Source organism: Verruconis gallopava (genome assembly GCF_000836295.1).
Source record: "Verruconis gallopava strain CBS 43764 unplaced genomic scaffold supercont1.22, whole genome shotgun sequence".
Classification (NCBI taxonomy): Eukaryota; Fungi; Ascomycota; class Dothideomycetes; order Venturiales; family Sympoventuriaceae; genus Verruconis; species Verruconis gallopava.
The window spans coordinates 160082-178197 of NW_015622158.1; the positions used below are offsets into that span (position 1 = coordinate 160082).

An 18116-nucleotide genomic window follows, 5' to 3' on the forward strand; every position below is an offset into this window, starting at 1 on the left:
TTCCCCGCTTCTGTACCCGTCGCGGCGACCGAAGCCTTTCTTTCTCAAGACTCTCTCCATCATTCCCGTTGATAGCGATGGTTAAATGACGGATACCAAGCGAGCGTATTCAATCAACGTGCTCCAGAGAGCAAGACCCTTCAGCGTCATGATCTTGGACATTCCCATTGCTCTGTTGGGTCTATCTAACGGCGCCACATTGATCACTTTACGAAGGAAGTGGTGGCCTTATACCAACCTCGTGTGGAGGCGAGTTGTCGAAACTCTATGATTTCAAGCTTCTCCAAGGCTTTCGAGCGGAACAAGAGTGATTGCACCATTGGGACTAGGAGCACTGCCGGTCGTGTGCAGCAATCTCAAATGCCTGGCATGGCATTCACCCAACTGACATAAGTTCTGGAGTACCTAGCATTTCCCCATGCCTGCGACAGCTGACGGGGGTCGTGAAGGTCCTTTCGTGTCCGCCGCTTGTGCCAATACGGCGTCGTTGGCAAAGCCAGGATGGTTGGTTCCATTGCCGGATGAAGCAGCGGACTCGATGTGGTCGTGCGCGATTCGCTGCCGTCTTCTCTCGCACCCGTGGCTGGACACTCCCCTGCTCTATGGCCTGGGAAAAAGGTTCCCCAGAACGGGGGGTATCACTGCAACTCACCCATCACGCACCCTGGAAATGCAGGAGTGAGACTTGGTGAGTTAGGTGAACGCTCGCCCTGCACGATCGGCCCCCAAAATCGCCGCTAGCGAGCAAGCAGTCATCGTTAAAAACTTCGTAGCGCTGTCGTCTCGCTCTTTTCACCATCGAACGATGCTCATCAGGTAAAGGCCGGGAGTAGGCCTCTCTCGTGCGCTTTCTGTTGACCATCCTTGTCCACGCACTTCTTCTTTGCTCCATACCCTCGTTCGTCGCCAGTCATCGTCGGGATATGGCAAACATGGAGACAGCGACGGTGACGTCTGGGACGGCCGCCGTTCCAGTATTTCCGCCTCTCACAACCACATTTACACCGCCGGCCGCATGCGCAACACAGTTCATGATGTTGCAGATTGATCAGAATCAGATATGGATGAACCCGCTCACGCCTGCCAATGGTATTACAGCAACATCGTGCTATGCTAGTCAGTGGCTACAATCTTCCTCACAGGTTGCGTTCAGCCCTCTGGTCTGTCCTTCGGGATATCAGACGCAAACTGCCTTTGCTAGTCCTGCGGGGTATATAGCTTGCTGTCCTGAGTACGTGGCGCCGATATATCGCGCTCTGTTACGCTTCTCTATGCGCGCACAGATGGAACATATGTGGAAAGGAGTAGATTACTAACATTGCGTTACAATCACAGCGGCTTCGAGGGCCTCAGTCTCACCGCTAACGCTCCAGACAACCGGCCCGCCTCTGGCGCGACTTGCTACTCCGGTATCTTCAGTAGCGCCATACTTGTAACAGAGTATAACAGCAGCGCGATAGTCACTTCTACAGTACTCACAGCCACGGATTTCAACGCTCAGGTGTATGCTTATGCCTATGATGGCTTCGCCGCATCGTCAGGAGCAACATCTTCATCAAAGAAGCCATCACAAAATTCTGGCTCATCAGGTGCATCGTCCACATCTACGCCAGGCTCGCAATCGACTTCCAGCTTAGGTGGTGGCGTCATCGCGGGTATAGTCGTAGGCGTCATCGTAGCGATCGCTCTGTTCGTCGGCCTTGTGGGATTCTGTCTGCATAGACGACGGAAACGAAATCAAGAAGAAAATGCCGTTCACGAGGTGCATGGAGAAAGCACAGCACATGGCACCCGCGACTCAGCCGGCGGATTCGACAGTGCTGCTGGGCATGAGTCAAAAGACAAAAAGAACAGGCGTATCAGCGAGCTGTCTGCTGAGCGGAGGACGTCCGAACTAGCTGCAAGTAGCACGCCCTTACTTGAGTTGCAGGAGATGGAGTGGGATCCAGCGACCAAAGAAAGAGAAAGGGAGGAGAAGAGAAGAAGAGAAAGCGGTGTTCTTGGAGGAACAGAGAGAGACGCTGGCTAATAGGCCAGCACCACTGGCTATCCTGGACTTATTTGTTAATCTGTGATTCCCTACGATTCGTCGTCTTTTCTTGGTGGTCGAAATTCACGCTTGATCTCGCGTTTACGAGCGTGTGATACCCGGCAGACCGAAATGGGACTAGTCATCGCTGCTGCGCTTTTGATTCGGGTTTTGGATAGTGCTTTTGAGGCGAGTTTGCATGGAGCGTTCTTTTCTCCCCTAATTCAATAGCTGCTTTTTTTCCGCCAGCTCATTCAAGCTGAGGCATGATCCCGTACGAATGATACCCATCATAGGACCTCCGATTGGGACCGCGGAATACGCGCCTTACACCGTAATGGGATAAATTTTCTGACTTTTGCAAAGCATCATGCGTATGTCGCGTCTAGCACTAACTCTCCTTGCGCCATGTTACATTTTTCGTGGTGGTAGCTCCTAAGTGATTGTGGGATCGGTCCTTTAAACTGTTCGAGAAGATGATTTTATATCCCCCTCAACTCCTCCATCGTACTGAATTATGGGAACAAGAAAGCGAAGAGGTGGAACAAGAGCAACGAGGGACCAAAAGAGGTTTAAAAATAAGCCTGATTCAGCCTTTTGGCAAGTGGCCAATGTGCATATTGTCTATCGAAGCGCTGAAACCTTGGTGATCTACATTCATGATGCTGGACTCTTTCCGTCTCGCGGCTCCTCTCGACTAGAACCTGATCCGACAATCGCATCGTGCATGCGTGGCTTCTGATCCATTTTTCTCCACAATTCTTTCAGATTCTTGCCTTTTTTGTCCTCTAGCCGCAAGTAAGCTCCCGCATGGGGTGAGGTAAGGCGGTGGTCCGGAGTTTCTGCGCAGAGTTATCTCCGGTAGGCACGCCGTGCTGATGTGACGATATATAGGTCAGCCTATCCCACACTGTTTGACCTCTAATTTTGCGAAGTTGGATGATCGAGCGGCGCTTCCCAATCCCGGTAGTCCAGGAGTTAAAGTCAGGATCAAGTGGTGTGAGATCGTGATGTCAGACACGGCGCGAGCTGCCGACCCGGAGAACGAGCTGCTGCTCATAACGTGTGCCGGTGGGAAGCAGGCTTCCGCCTTGATACCAATCCTGCGGCCCAAGTGGAAGAAACTGCGGCTCGCAGTTCATTCGGACGTCTCCGCGCGGGCCCTGCGCGAGAAGTATCCCGACGCCGACGTCGTGCAGGCGGACCTGGTCAATCCGGACGATGCTAGGCGTATCATGAGCGGCGTCTCGGCGATTTACCACGTTGGGCCATCGGGAACGCCCCACGAAACGCAGTGCGGCTTCAACATGATTGACGCCGCGGTGGCCGAGCACGGAACATTCAAGCATTTCGTGCTGTCCTCCGTGTGGCCGACGCAGCTGAGGAAGCTAATGAACCACGACTGCAAGCGCTACGTCGAGGAGTATCTGATGGAAAGCGGCCTCAACTTCACAATCTTGCAGCCCAGCCACTTCTTCGAGAACACGCCGGTGGCGTTCTTCACACAGCAGGACAACCCTGTCTATCCGATCCCGTACAATCCCGACACGAAGTTCTCGTTCACGGCCTTGAGGGATCTGGCGGACGCAGCGGCAGCCGTTCTGGAGGGGCGGGAGAAGCACTTCTACGCTGCGTACCCGATCATATCGACGTTGCCGACGAGGTACTCCGAATTCCTGGAAATCGTTGGCCGTGCGATCGGGAAATCGATCCGGGTGGAGAAGAAGTCCCTTGAAGAGGGTGTGGCATTACTCGCGAGTAGATTCAATGCGAAGGACGAGCCCCGGAAGATGGATGTCTTTGAGCGAATTCTGCTCTACTACGATAAGAGAGGGCTTTGGGGCAATCCTGGAGTGAGTGAGTGGCTGCTGGCAAGGAAAACAACGAGCTGTGAAGAATGGGCGAAGATGCAAGCAGAGGCGTGTAGGCCACGATAAGATCTTGCCGAGAATTTCCTTATACATACCTTTTGATTCTTCAGCGGACATTGGCTATTTAGACATGTCCAGAGATGGTCGTGGTGAAGTCTGCTGCGTCGAACTAGGCTAGCATTCTGTTAAAACTCGCGACTCTCACCAGCTAAACAAGCCGTATCAATTTTTCCGCACTTCCTTCGTAATTTTCTGCAAGCGAATTGGCAGATTTTTCTAAATGCCTCATTTCAATCCATTCAACTCTTGAGCTTGTTTCCATGTTGCAGTTCTGGCCCTGGCAATAAACCTGTTGCTGCTTCTCACCTGTGCAGCGAAGGGACAACGGCGTTCTAGCGTGGGAAGGTGCTTGGTATTCCCCGAAGTCCATCATCATGGCAGTGTTGAAGCTCATTATGAACGACTTTAGGTTGGGTAGTGTCGCGGATATCAAAGCATAGCTGAGTTGAATTTGCTCTATCGTCAAGGCTGGAATGATGTTGAGATTTAGCTTCACAGCTGGCATGTATAGGATGTATCGAATGTGGACAACAGCAATAGCTATTAATCTAACATTACGTTAGAAGCAAATGTTGAGGTGATGTAGTGGATTGACCGACAGGAGTCGAAATGTAAATGCCAATATAACGCGGACTTTGAGTTCAAATCTCATATTTAGTCTCCAAACAAGTCCCAAAGACAAAAAGTTGATCAATAGTTCGGTTATTGCGTCGAATATGCCAATTGCTTGCCATCGTGTAGCCTGCCGCGCACATGTCAAGGCTTCGCCATTGACAAGACCTTCAGGAGCACAGGTAACGGAGACACTAACTAGAGACCCTGATGCCCATAGAGCTGTTGCCGCCAGGGTTATCTGCAGAAAGAAAATTAGCGATTAAGATTCTTTAGGGACGGGAAAGAAAGTTGCATAAAGCCAATGACCAAGCGTACATTGCAGAGCATGAGGTGGTGCGACATATCCAACGAAAACACACGTCGGATCAGAAGGACCACCGATGATTTCGATAACGCATTTGCAAGCACAAAGGCAATACGGCTAGCAAATACTGCCTATAATGAGGGTTATTGTTAGTCTGAATCTTGATATCAGGAGCTGTTGCATCCCCTACTCGACCAATTCTTCGCAGACTTATCGGGTCGTGCACAAAGGCCTTTCCGAGACCGTTCGATAGGCCAACGTAAATTGCGATGAATGATGCGGCCCCTACGAACTGGCGGTTGCATGTTAGCGAGTCGTTTTTAAAAATGAGATCAATCGCAACGTTGCGAGGGTAAATATCGTCTTGTTCGGGCGACTTACAGTCGCAGCTAAGCACATCCAGTCATCATAGCCAAAGAATTTTCGTTTAATGTACAATCGGACTGACAATGAAAGGAATGAGTAAATCCCTGATAGTAGGGAGGCGATCCAGAGGATACCGGCCTTGTCGCTCTCAGTAATCGGGGAAAATCGAGTACCAGTGACGACGTAGGCGGATTTCGAAGACGAGATTTCATTTGACATTTTCGGTCTTCGCAGCAAAGCCAATTATGTGGCCGTAGCTACGTAGAACTGCTTGCTTGAATGAGTTTGAAAGGACTAGATCATTGGTATTAGACGTGCTTTATGGTGCTCCAAATGCATTTCAATGTGAAGCTGAATTTATTGAATGGCCTTTCGTGTTCGTCGACTTGTGCTCCAAACAACCAAAAATCTGCACTTCATGCGCGGAAGCAAGTAATTGGAAGTTTTAAGTTGTGACCCGAAGAGCCGGAAGTGAACAGGTCGTGGTGGCGCTCTCTTTTGAATGAAGAAGACGATTTGCAAAATCATCATCTTGCGCGCGTTGTGCGACGACCTGGCATAGTGCACTTCGGCGATGCTAAGCTACCTTTGATCCAGACTCGGCAAAGATCTATCGAGAAGGACGCACCGTTGAGTTGATCACAAGCAACGCCCCAGATTCGAATCGAATGGCAAACAAGTTCCACTTTTGCGCTTGAACCTTGCACAGTTGAAGAAATAGTGCATCGCACCCGATTCCCTGTCCTCCTCGACGCATGCAGTGGAACGAAAGCTCATTGATCTCACGATGTATGTTGTTATGTCTCTCGCGAGACCACCTTTTTCAGCCGTGCTTGATGAGCTGCTTCAAAATGGCGATAATCATTGTTTGCTGAACTCAGATCTTGACGTGCAGCTGAGATTGCTGATTTATGCCCAGACGACAATGACAAGGTATCTTCGTTGAACCCAGTTCGCAAAGATGCAAAAGGTTGTCTAACCCTCCTATTCACCATCTTCAATATGTTACACAACTAATGGTGTATTGCAAACCTGCTGTGGTCACTATTCGCTTAACGACTTGTACTCATGTGCTAATGCCACTGAACATGGGATAGTCTACCTGAAGACAGGGAGGTGGCCTTTGAGTTATCGCCAGCCTTGTAAACTGTTTTTCGTGGTGTTTAGCAAACCCAGATGTCCGAAGCTGTTTTGACATAGATCTCAAGAATCGGGGATTGGTATCCGGGCTGTCTGTTATCATGGTAATTTTTTCTGACCTATAAAATCCATAAGATCAATCCTATAACGGCTTTTTGAATACTTATAAGCGTTAGACAATTGTGTAGATTTTCAACTTAGAAGATCTTCACCTTTGAACTCAGATTCTCTTCCTGCTAAAAGCGCGAAGCCAAATCTTTTACTGCCACAACGTTGTCATTCACGACTAGTTGAATAGTTTAGTTCTAGTTATCATGAACGAAATCGAATTACAAGATAATAAGGGAGCTGGTATCATCGACCAAGGTCCGAAAGAGACGAGAGAGAAGAATGGCACACTTGCGGATCAGGCTGATATGTACCGTATGGGCAAGACCCAAAAACTAAGAGTCCGTTCTGATCCCATGGATTAGCTTGCGATTTAACGCTTATGCAGAGGAATTTTGGATTCTTTAGCATATTTGGATTTTCGATGATCCTTCTGTCGACATGGGAGATTCAACTTGGGTGAGCGAAGAGCTGAAACGCTTCAGATCTCCTCCGCCTAACTACATATAGGACGGCCGTGTTTGGATTATCGAACGGCGGCACCGCTGGTCTGATCTGGGTATACATCGGCACCTTGCTTGGCTTCCTCACAGTGGTCGCTTCGAGTAAGGTTCACCGCCTAGCGTACAAACTGATTTTTTTTAACGAACCAGAGCAGTGGCTGAAATGGCCTCTATGGCACCAACTGCTGGCGGTCAATATCATTGGGTCAGTGAGTTTGCGCCGAGGAGATACCAGAAGTTTTTCAGCTATATCGTTGGTTGGCTGTGTGTCCTTGGTACGACGCTGAACACCAAGTCCCATAAAGATGTACTAAGTGGTGATAGGCTGGCAAACGGGATCGGCATCAGCGGCATTTCTGGCCGGTATGGAGATCCAGGCTCTCATCATCCTCAACTACGACACGTACACAGCCCCAGCATGGCACGGGTCATTGATCGTCATCGTCCTGGCCAGCCTATGTGGTGCGTTCAACATCTTTTTGGCCAGGAAATTGCCCCTGGTGGAAGGCATCGTTCTCATCTTACATGTGCTCGGCTTCTTCGCGATCATTGTTCCGCTCTGGATCCTGGCACCGCGTTCGCCTCCAAAAACGGTCTTCACCGACTTCAGTGCGGGCGAGTGGTCCAGCACCGGTCTCGCTTGCTTAGTTGGTGTCATTGGGCCCACGGTGTCTCTGATCGGCTCAGACGCTGCGACGCATATGTCGGAAGAGCTCCAGGATGCGTCGTACGTATTACCAAGGGCATTGATTTCGACGGCAATGTTGAATGGCAGCCTGGGTTTCGTGATGCTGGTTACGTTCTGCTTCTGCCTTGGTAACGTGGAGAATGTTCAGAAAAGTAAGCTTGGAGCTTTCGGCTACCCATTTGTCGAGGTCTTTCGTAATGGAACACAGTCAGTAGGTGGCGCGACTACGATGACCTGTATTTTGGTTGTCTTGTCAACGTTCTGCTGCATCACAAACATTGCGACCGCGTCACGCCAGCTCTTCGCCTTTGCACGCGATCATGGAGTTCCATTCTCGCAGTTCTTCGCTTACGTATGTCCGATCCGGAAATGGCGTATTCACCGCTAATGAGTGACAGATTCCACCTGGCTGGGACATCCCTCTGCGATCAATTATGCTGACGTTGATCATCAGTACGCTGCTGTCGCTAATCAATATCGGCAGCCGCGTCGCATATAACAACATCACCTCGCTGGGTGTGAATGCGCTCCTGTCGTCGTACATAGTCTCTATTTCGTGTCTATGCGTAAAAAGGTGGCGAAACGAGCCACTGCTCAGTCGGCGGTTCTGTCTTGGAAGATTTGGCTTTGCCATCAACGCCTTCTCGGTGGCGTTTCTCTTGTTAATTTGGGTGGTTTGCTTCTTTCCACCGACTCCCGATCCGACACCAGCGTACATGAACTGGTCTGTTCTTATCTACGGCGGCGTGGTCATCTTCTCGCTCGTTTCCTACGCAGTAAGAGGCCACAGGGTTTACGAGGGTCCAGTAGAATACGTCCGTCGAAGTCAGTGACGGACGTGGCCCATCCACATGCTGTGTCCTGTCGCTCTGAAACACTTTGCGAGAGCGCGTACTTGAATAAAGCGAGATTAGCGGTCTTGGCTTACAAGCAAAACATAGTCCGTGTCGACTGAGCTCCTTGGCGTTTTTTGTACGGAGTGATTCGGTGACAGCGACGGCCCCGGATCAAGGGCCGTCATCGAAATCTGTGCCAGTACTCTTTGTTGATCCGACGAAAAGGCACCACAGCGTGGCCATGTCTGACGTAGCTCTGTCGACAGTGTCGAGGTTGACGACCAGCTGGGAGATCCAGGTCCGACGACGGGAAGACGCCGTGCCGGTGCTGACTAGCGACAAAGGCCAAGCCTTTCGCGAGGGTTAGCCCGTCAAGCGTTGCTGCAAATCGTGACATCAAGACTGAGGCAGATTTCGAACAAGCCCGTACTATCTGGGGGCTGTATTGGGCTCGAGCCAGTAAGATTGCGGCTGCGCGGAGGCGAAGGCGACCGGGATTGCGGATCCCTCGTGTTCTTCTACCCAACTCGTGAAGCAAAACGACTTGCGCCACGTTCAAGTCACCAGCAGCTGACTTTTGCTTCTCTACATAATTCCAGGGATCGATATCGTTCGTGCTTCTTTCACATCTTGCAAGCCGTGACGACCGCCTGCCAATGCGCTTCTAGGGGAGACCTCGATTGCTTACTCTCTCTGCATCTCGTGCGTCGTAGTTTGCGGCCTTTCGCACATCTTCCTTTTCTCTTTGTTTCGCCAAATCGCCACAATGAAATTCGCGTCTTTTTTGGTGTTCTTCTTGGCCGGCGTGTTGGGTGTGCTAGCGCTCAGCGTGCCCAAGGACATTGAACGACGAGACTCTTCGCTAACGCGTGACATCTCGCTGAGCGAGCTTTTTAAACGCAAGGGAGGTGGTGGCGGAGGCAAAGGAGGAAGTTCCGGCTCCTCGAGTGGCAGCTCAAGCGGTACGTTCCCACGTCCACTGCACTTTTCCCCCTTCAACAGCTGTCCAAAGACCGTCATTAATTCAGTCAACCAGGTAGCAGCGGTTCTTCGGGCGGTAGCCGCACGGGCTCCACTTCGAACGCTGGAGGCTCCACCTCCGCTGGCAGCGGTGCCCCGCGCTCGTATGGTGGTGGCCGATACTACGGCGGCGGCGCAACGACCCCTTTCACAGCCGGATCGAAGACGCCCAAGGGAATAGCGCCAGTCGCATTGTTGGGGGTTGGAGCCCTAGCTTTCTTTCCCGGTCTCTGGCTTTACGGAGCCTACCTCTACCCATACACACACCCTTACTACTGGTACAACAGCACCTCGCATCGCAATGAGTCGAAGCCTGTCAATTGTCTATGCCAACAGTACAGCGTGTGTGGTTGTGACGACAATGATGACCAGTCGTACCTGAACAGCACTCTCGGCAACTTCACAAACCTCAACAGCAGTCTTGTTCGCGTGGCAGACGTTAATGGCACTTCTCAAGTCTTCATAAATGGCACCCTTCCGAACGGAACAACAGCAGCTGGAGGCAGCGATTCGGCTGCTGGCCTCTCGGGCAAGGCACTCGAGAACTTGGGTTGGTGCGTGCTTGGGAGTGCCATTGCGACAGCAATGTGGATGCTATGAGAGTGCGTGTTTAATCTGACACGATTCTGGATATTGCTTTCATGTTTAATAAGAGTATACCCCAACACACGGAGTGCAAGAGGGGCTTTTCAGAACGACGACTTTTCTGCGGGGAATTATCATGTACTAAGAGTCGACCAGTCTTGTGTGTCGCATGTAATGAATTATTATGTCACATCGGAGTCCACCAGGGCTATTCTCACATTAAACCTAGCCAGCTCTAAGATATCCTTTTGCAGTGCTTGAGCTTGTCGTTCGGCTTGTAAGTCACCGTTGGCCTGCGTCGGGCATGAAAAGTCTACGGACCAATGAGAGCGCGGTTTGCGTCGACATCGTCTCTTGGTACATGGTGAAATTGTGGCTATGTCTGCGCATTCAAAACCTCGGAGTGCCACGGAAGGCCAATAAGAATATACTCGTCTGCGCCTGTTTTCTAGAAGGCTTAGGTTGTTCTATCAAAAACCAGCTTCAGGACGCGTACAATCGCAAGGCAACGATTTTTACCTGCCGCAAAAAGGTTGGGCAGCATGCATAACCATTTTGAATCTTGAACTTTCATGAGTCCTCAGCTGAGCACAACCTCTTGTTTGAGTCCCTTGGATGAATATCCTCCCCCGGGACTTTGGGGGCGATCTGTTGATAACACATCATGCATCTCCAATTGGTCTTGGACAGCAAAGGACCGTTTACCAACCTGGATGTAATATCAGGCCGTGTTCAGCTGCATGTCTACTCCAACACCACGGTTTCCCACATAACCGTCAAGCTCGAGGGTGAATCGAGGACACGGTTGTTGGCACCTCCGCATCCTGGAAGAAATGACAGACCTCGACCGAATCTAGAGATACACAAGGTATGTTGAGCATGACGCAATGCTGCCCGCGTATACGACTTGCTGACTCTGAACGAAAAGTTGTTGTACAAAGTAGCGACCGTCTTTCCGCCTCCCGACCAGATCAACCCTGTGGAACCTGGCATAGGGCCTAATTTTGTTCTTACACCTGGGTCGTACACGTACCCTTTCTACTTCAAGGTTTGAGAACTCAAGTCACATGATACAGATCGTACGCTGATAGGGTCAAGATGCCCATCAACAATGCCTGTCTGCAAAACCAAACTTTGTCAGCAAATCTTGGTTTTGCTGGCGGCATGCTGGAGGTCGCAAAGCCACCCGCTCAGCATGTCAAGACGACTTTGCCGCCATCGATTTACTTCCCTGGGGAGGCTGAGATTCGGTACTATCTAAAGTGTACAGTAAACCTGCCTTCCTTCCTGAAGCAAAATCCACGCGCGGTACGTCGGCCATCCGTATAATTTCCTAAAAAAAAATATTTTATTCTCCAAAACTAACAATGCCGTCTCACTAGTTTAACGCCATCTCTTTCGTGCCTATTGAGCCTCCTCGACCCCCTCAAGATGGGGAGACCTACGCTAGGCGTCAGCACCAGTTTATCCCCGACACTTTTTCTCCCATGCTTGGTGATAGAAAAGGCAGCACAGGCAGTATTTTCGGGAAATCGCGCAAGGGCAGTCTACCTGAATCACCATCGTCCCCAACCGCAGCATCAAAAGGGCCTGCGCGCTTCACAGTAGACGCACGACTACCGAATCCAGCAATACTCACCTGTGGCGGGGATGTACCGTTGAGACTTCTCGTCAAACAACTGAGCGAGCGCAACGAATTGCTGTATTTGAAGACGCTACAGGTAGAGCTTATTGGGTTCACGCAGGTGCGAGCGCATGATGCAGTGCGTACGGAAAGCAGTGGCTGGGTGCTCGTCAGTCTAGCCAATATCAACCGCCCCATTGGCACAGTTGCTGACGAGATCGGTACCGAGACGGAGATCAGCAAGGATTTCTGGGCCGGACAGAGACTTCCCGACTCCGTACCGCCGTCATTCATCACGTGCAATATATCCAGAAAGTATGAGCTCAAGGTGTCTGTGGGCTTGGCTTATGGTGGCATGCATAGCCGAGTAATTCCTCACCCTTTCCATTCGTGTGTATACGCCTAAGAGGTTTTCACTGACACTTGCAAAAGAACCAGTTTATCGTTCTGCCATTAAGTATCAGCGTCGAAGTCTTCTCCGGAATCAGACCTCCACCCGAGCTACTCAAACGGACGGAGACGTACCCTCCACGGCGAAAACCCGTACCAAACGAGACAGCAGCCGCATCTGCTCCCAGCGTCACAAGCGGTCTTCCCGCTCAGTCTGCACCAGGCTACGAGGACGCCCCGCCGTCTTATGAGGACGCCATAGCTGAGACCGTACCCCCGGTTGATGGACCGCGGCCAGGATACAGACCGCCGCCGGATACGGGAGGCGAAGAGAGTAGGATCACGGACAGCAAGAGATAAAAATTAAAAGTAAACATTATATAGGTTTTCTCACGCAAAGAGGTAGCCATGGTGATGATTTATGGGTTATTATTTTGGTAGATGAGGGAATTCATGATAATCATTGGCATGACGACATGCTCAGCACCACATATGCAATCCGCAACGCTGTGCATGTACCATCACAACGGTGACATATGTACTGGCCTAAAATATGATACAGAATATCGAGCATGCACGCAGTTCTGAATATAGTTTTCTTAAACTCAAAATCATAGCTTCAATGAGTTATGCAGTCATGCATCTTTCTCCAAATCCGCAATCTCCAGCAAAGCTTTTCCAAAGTTCTGTTCCACTGTTAGCCCATGAAATATTAACTCCGCGTTCGCATTTTCTACTCACATCGCCTCTCAGCATTCCCAAGAACCCATCGATGGCATTGTCGATGCCTTTCGTGACTGACTGTCGAGCGATAAATGTCCCCTCGTGGATCCATTTCTGCAGTTTCTCCTGGTGCTCCTTGAAGTATTTGGGACCCATATTCTCATCGCTGACGATGAAGCCGCGCATTGTCAGGCGCTTGGCAACCACCATCATCAAGTTCCTGATCGGATACGCTTCCTCCGGCTTGAGGTTGTACTGCGAAATCATGCCGCAAGCGACTGGTTCACGAAATCACGGTTAGTCACGTTTGTCAATCACAGGAGACAGTGGCCACGGCGCACGTACCTATTCTACCAAAGTTGTTCATATTTGTGATTGCGGCTTCGAGGGTCTCGCCTCCGACGTTCTCGTAGTAGATGTCGATGCCCTCTGGCGCGAGCCTAGGCAGAGCGTCCTTGGGCGCTTCTTTCTTGTAGTTGAAGCCAGCATCGAACTTCAGCTCTTTCAAAATGAAGTCCAGTTTGTCGTCCGAGCCCACCGAGCCGATGACTTTGAGGCCCTCGTGCTTGGCCAGCTGACCGACAAGTTGGCCCACGGCGCCGCTTGCTGCGGAAATGAAGATGGTTTCTCCCTTCTTCGGCTGCCCGATGTCGTAGAACGAAGACCACGCAGTCAGACCAGGCATGCCGAGTGCGCCAAGGAAAATTCGCGGGTCCAGGTTGTACGGGTTCTCCAGCTTCATGGCTCTGCTCGTCGGCCCTTCCGGCAGAAGCGTATATTCCTCCGTCCCGGCGCTATCCATCGTGACGATGACGTCGCCGGGCTTGAATCGATCCACGTCCGACTTGATCACCTTTGAGATGGCGCGATTCGTGATAGGCTTGCCCAGCTCGAAAGGCGGGGCGTAGCTCTTGGTTTCTGGAGCTCGCATCCGACCACGCTGGTACGGGTCGAAGGAGACATAATAGTTCTTGATTATCAATCCATTTTTCGGTGGATCTTGATTCAAGTCGATCTCGCGAGCTTCAATGGCAAGGTCCTTGCCTGGGACAGGCCAGCCAGAGGGTACGTTCTTAAAGATAAGGCCTTTGTTCTGAACCATGGTGGCGTATCAAGGGGGGTTCAGTTAGACAAGTAGAGAAAGGATGAGCGAAACTTTGGAGTGGAAATCTAGGTAACAAGTATATATCATGTGAGACGAGGAGACAAAGAGAAAGCGTATGAAGGTCCAAAAGGAAACGCATGTTTTATAGGTGCTGCAGTTGCATCATTTTCTCATGACGGCGAACGGACTAGGGCATATGACGGCTGCGTGGGTCTCTGGATAGGCCAGCGCACGACACGACGGCAGAACATTTCTAAGCTACATGGTATATGAACGCACAAAACATGGAAGGTTTGGTATTGGTAGCTTGGTTTTTTTCGTCCGGGCCTTAAGAAAAAAAAGTGTTAATACAAACTAGCTGGTGGAAAAGTGCCTCGGCATAGAGCAAAGGTGGAGCAACAATTCCTGTGTATGGACGCATTGGCCAAAAAAGACATTTGTAATCAGCAGGCGTGTTCTAGAAGAGTTCTAGAAATGGCGTTTACGGATCCGCAATCTTCAATTCGAGTTGCAGACCGTGCCAATGTTAATATCGAGAAAGGACCGAGATAAGGTGTGGTAAACAAGTTAGTTCTAAGCAAGCGCAAGCGACATCGGGGGGAGCTCTTCCACTAGTTAGCTTGCGTGGTGACGTTTTGCTAGCTTGAAACGCCTACGCTCTGTGGACTACAAAAATATCAAGAATGTCCGAGAAGAGAGCAGACGGCTCAGGGCCATCTGCAGTACCGAATGAACCGCCTCCATCGTACGAGGCCGCCGCGAATGCTGCTCCTCCCAGCCCAACTAGGCCGCGTGGCCCACCGCGACCGCCGCCTCCGCTGGATCTACCAGCGTTGAATGCTATTAGAGGCAAACGAGTCATACTGGCTTCGCAATCACCTAGAAGGAGGCAGCTTCTTGCGCAGGTGGGGCCTTCTGTGTATATTAGATGGACAATGCTGATGTGAACTCGTCTCGAAGATTGGTCTCACCAAGCTCGAAATCATCCCCTCCGGCTTCGCGGAAGACCTCGAAAAGAGTGGCCTTTCTGCGATGGAATACGTGCTCGAGACCGCAACTCAGAAGGCCATAGATGTGTACAAGCGCGAGATAGACAATACTGAAAAGGGTGAGCCGGCGCTCATCATCGCTGCCGACACCATCGTCGTCAGCCATTTTGGCGACATTCTGGAGAAGCCCAGGAGCGAGGCAGAACACATTCAAATGCTCACGATGCTGAGAGACACCGGGGAACACAAGGTGTACACTGCCGTCGCTTGCATGTCTCCTTTGGAGAGCGCCAAAGACCCCGGCTACGCGCTCGAAACACACGTGGAGGAGACGACGGTCAGGTTTGACAGGACTGTGTCTGACGAGCTGCTTCTTGCCTATGTCAAGACAAGAGAAGGTGCTGACAAGGCTGGAGGCTATGGCATACAAGGAACGGGCTCCATTCTGGTGGAAAGAATCGAAGGTACATTTGACAACGTCGTGGGACTACCTCTGAGAGCAACCCTTCAGCTCATCGAGAGAGTCATGGAACCGGAAGAGCGAAGCGATGATGAATTATCGTTCGATAGATGAACAAGGACTGCAGTGATAGGGTAAGAGCACGGATTTGTCATATGATTCACATATTTTGAAATGCGCGAGAATATGCCGATCCCTAGTCAAAGTGGAACAAGTCTGAAGAGGTCAGGGACACGTATAGATTGAGAGGGTTGTATGAAGCACAGCTGCACCCTCATATATGATGGCTGACGCATGTGTAGGCAGGCAAATCAGCAGGTCCAGAAGCGTACAATGTCTCCCGCTGAATGTGTGATATATGGTTGAATGACCTTGTTTCAATCTGGAAGCCGTGTTCTCTTTCATCAAGGCAGCCGGTCTAAAGCAGGTGTTTCTGTGCCCTGCGTATGGCTTTTTTCGCGGAGCATTGCTCTTCCCTTCGACGTGCATAAAACTAGCTGTTGGACCCTAGTTCTCGCAATCATGGGAGTGCGAAGACGCGACTGTGACAGCATTTTCTTGACACAAATACACACCAGAAAAACAGAAATCGACATTGGTAGTTTTGCACTTGGAGCGACATTTTGAATAGCTTCTGGGAAAAGGCCAATCTGGTTTCCAGAGCAGGTGAATTCGCAAATTGACCATCTCCGGGAATTCCATCACTCTCATAGAGTATCCCATTGTGTCAAAAGCTACTGCTGTGCGTTATAAATGGATCATGCCAGACTGAGAGAATCCAGTGCTTTTCACTTGCATCTGAACAGCGGTTATTAATCATGTCTTGATTTAGTCCCAAATCGTGGACTCGTCGCACATTTGCGATGATAAACATATGCATTTGGAACAATTCGAAGTAATCATATCCAGGCCACTGCTTTGAATACTGTTTTGGAATTCTTCAGCGACCAGGTTTTGGCTCATCGTGTTCAATTGCTCCTGAGGCTTTTGTGAAGGAAGGAAAACATGGTGATACATCAACTCCCACCGTTGCCTTGTATCTTGTCATTGCCGGTGTTCCAGCGACAAATTGATTCGGGCAATGCTTCAGGGCATTGCTAGATGACTGGTTGGAATCAAAGACGTGCAGTTCATTTGTTCTGAACTTTGATCGCTCTGATGAAAGCGTAAATATTGTGTTGAGGCCGTCTGACTTGGGATATCAGGAATTAAAACTCGAGAAGGACGTGGTTAGTAGCAAATGCATATGTCCATCAGAACGCGGGGCTCAATGAATCATTGGTCTGATTACGACAGTGGGGATCCAGGGTCTTCGATATCGCTGGACTTGATTTTCCGAATTGGAGCCAAGATTGGTCTGTTTCTTAAAGCGCAGAGCAATCATGCTTTTGTTGTATGTTTATATTAAGAATTCAGCTTCCACTAGATTGAATCAGCTTCCCAGCAGGCCTTGACATGTGCCGTGTGTGATTGTTTTCAACAAGGAAAGGGAGGAAATAAACGAGTTAGCTTTGAAAGAACAAACTCAAAGTGTACAATATGGCACCAGTTGTGATCGGCAAGCTATCAACAACATCCAAAGCCATTCGCGACGAGGTCAAGATCCCAATCAATGTCTAGCTGTCACATTGAATTAACGCAAGCTAGTATGTACAACATCTGATAGCGCTTTCGGATTACGCATTGAAAAGCGAGCCCGAAGTTTCTCAATATGCAATTTTTGTACCACGCGACGAGGCCGATGACAAGACATGTTGGGTGCTTGAGGAGTATGTCAAGTTTCACTTCCAATTCTAGACATGGAGACCCATATGCTGATGATGTATAACTAAGGTACGCTACTAAAGCCGCCTTTGATACGCACATGGCTTCACCGCCTGTACAAGACATGATAAAATGGATTGGCTCGGGAAACATTCTGGCTACAGAACCGCTGATCCGACAGCTTGACTACGTAGATGGAATGTTCTTCTCCAAACCCGAGATCTCGAAAGTGAATGAGCCATACGTTGTGTTTGCAACGATCGAGTGGCATCCAGGAAAGCGGGATGCGTCGATTCCCTATTGGAACAGGGTATTTCAGGAGACCAAGTCTGAATCTGGCACGTTTTCTTATGGCGTCATGGCCGCCAAAGACAGACCTGACACGCTGCATACGTTTGAGGTCTACGAGAGCAAGGAGTATCTGTGGGATGTGCATGTCAAGGAAAACAGCGGCGTGCAGGCAACAATACGAGACACGAAAGACTGGAGGATAAGTTTGGAGCATAATCTTCTCCAGAAAGTTGGAGGCTTTTTGCACCGATAGAAAGCTCAGGCTGACGCACAATCAACAGAGCATAGAATCTTACAAGTTCTGTGAACCAATAAGCTTCGCACGTATGCTAGAGATAATAGCAACACGATGACACTCAAAGCACGTATACATTTAAAGTTCACAATGCGGCCTGCAATCTGTTTATTCTTTCCCACACTTAGGGACAGATACATGAGAAATTCGAAATATGTTCATGGAATCCTCGTTCCTGAGAGGACTATCGACAAGTGAGCGTTACATATAAAGATGATCTAACTTGTTCGCGTGGAGTAGGTATTCTGGACGACACTACGTAGATTGCGTTGATCACATGAATCACAAGAGCCAGGGCATGGTTCTCAAGATGTTCACAAAGATTAAATAATTAAACACTGCAAAGGTAC

General features: G+C 50.0%; 8 protein-coding genes across 9 annotated transcripts; 6 read left to right on the plus strand and 2 right to left on the minus strand.

Moving 5' to 3' along the window:
- Window positions 1-810: 810 nt before the first annotated feature.
- Window positions 811-2381, plus strand: PV09_06377 (uncharacterized protein). The gene is made up of 2 exons (XM_016360010.1): window positions 811-1231; window positions 1336-2381. Exons 1-2 carry the CDS (start codon window positions 924-926, stop codon window positions 2027-2029), a joined length of 1002 nt encoding a protein of 333 aa, XP_016212092.1. The 5' UTR covers window positions 811-923; the 3' UTR covers window positions 2030-2381.
- Window positions 2382-2933: 552 nt separating this feature from the next.
- Window positions 2934-4386, plus strand: PV09_06378 (uncharacterized protein). Its single transcript, XM_016360011.1, has one exon. The coding sequence runs from the start codon at window positions 3040-3042 to the stop codon at window positions 3964-3966; it is 927 nt and encodes a 308-aa protein (XP_016212093.1). The 5' UTR covers window positions 2934-3039; the 3' UTR covers window positions 3967-4386.
- PV09_06379 (uncharacterized protein) lies at window positions 4109-6618 on the minus strand (the record flags this gene model as incomplete). The annotated part of the gene is made up of 6 exons (XM_016360012.1): window positions 6598-6618; window positions 5261-6547; window positions 5070-5171; window positions 4891-5010; window positions 4560-4813; window positions 4109-4508 (listed from the first exon to the last, which is right to left on the minus strand). Exons 2-6 carry the CDS (start codon window positions 5462-5464, stop codon window positions 4109-4111), a joined length of 1080 nt encoding a protein of 359 aa, XP_016212094.1. The 5' UTR covers window positions 5465-6547; window positions 6598-6618.
- Window positions 6619-9057: 2439 nt separating this feature from the next.
- Window positions 9058-10328, plus strand: PV09_06380 (uncharacterized protein). Its single transcript, XM_016360013.1, has 2 exons — window positions 9058-9482; window positions 9557-10328. The coding sequence occupies exons 1-2, from the start codon at window positions 9287-9289 to the stop codon at window positions 10138-10140; spliced, it is 780 nt and encodes a 259-aa protein (XP_016212095.1). The 5' UTR covers window positions 9058-9286; the 3' UTR covers window positions 10141-10328.
- Window positions 10329-10522: 194 nt separating this feature from the next.
- On the plus strand, window positions 10523-12793 carry PV09_06381 (uncharacterized protein). The gene is made up of 5 exons (XM_016360014.1): window positions 10523-10993; window positions 11054-11173; window positions 11224-11433; window positions 11508-12116; window positions 12182-12793. The coding sequence occupies exons 1-5, from the start codon at window positions 10790-10792 to the stop codon at window positions 12497-12499; spliced, it is 1461 nt and encodes a 486-aa protein (XP_016212096.1). The 5' UTR covers window positions 10523-10789; the 3' UTR covers window positions 12500-12793.
- Window positions 12524-14407, minus strand: PV09_06382 (uncharacterized protein). Its single transcript, XM_016360015.1, has 3 exons — window positions 13208-14407; window positions 12881-13140; window positions 12524-12825 (listed from the first exon to the last, which is right to left on the minus strand). Exons 1-3 carry the CDS (start codon window positions 13962-13964, stop codon window positions 12775-12777), a joined length of 1068 nt encoding a protein of 355 aa, XP_016212097.1. The 5' UTR covers window positions 13965-14407; the 3' UTR covers window positions 12524-12774.
- A 107-nt stretch (window positions 14408-14514) lies between these two features.
- Window positions 14515-16839, plus strand: PV09_06383. Of its 2 annotated transcripts, XM_016360017.1 has the most exons (3): window positions 14515-14872; window positions 14928-15669; window positions 15719-16839. In XM_016360017.1, exons 1-2 carry the CDS (start codon window positions 14651-14653, stop codon window positions 15528-15530), a joined length of 825 nt encoding a protein of 274 aa, XP_016212099.1. In that variant the 5' UTR covers window positions 14515-14650; the 3' UTR covers window positions 15531-15669; window positions 15719-16839. The 2 variants fall into 2 exon arrangements, with proteins under 2 accessions (XP_016212099.1, XP_016212098.1); XM_016360016.1 differs by having other exon boundaries at window positions 14928-16839.
- Window positions 16840-16955: 116 nt separating this feature from the next.
- Window positions 16956-17724, plus strand: PV09_06384 (uncharacterized protein; the record flags this gene model as incomplete). Its single annotated transcript, XM_016360018.1, has 3 exons — window positions 16956-17012; window positions 17064-17185; window positions 17250-17724. The coding sequence occupies 3 exons, from the start codon at window positions 16956-16958 to the stop codon at window positions 17722-17724; spliced, it is 654 nt and encodes a 217-aa protein (XP_016212100.1).
- Window positions 17725-18116: the final 392 nt, after the last annotated feature.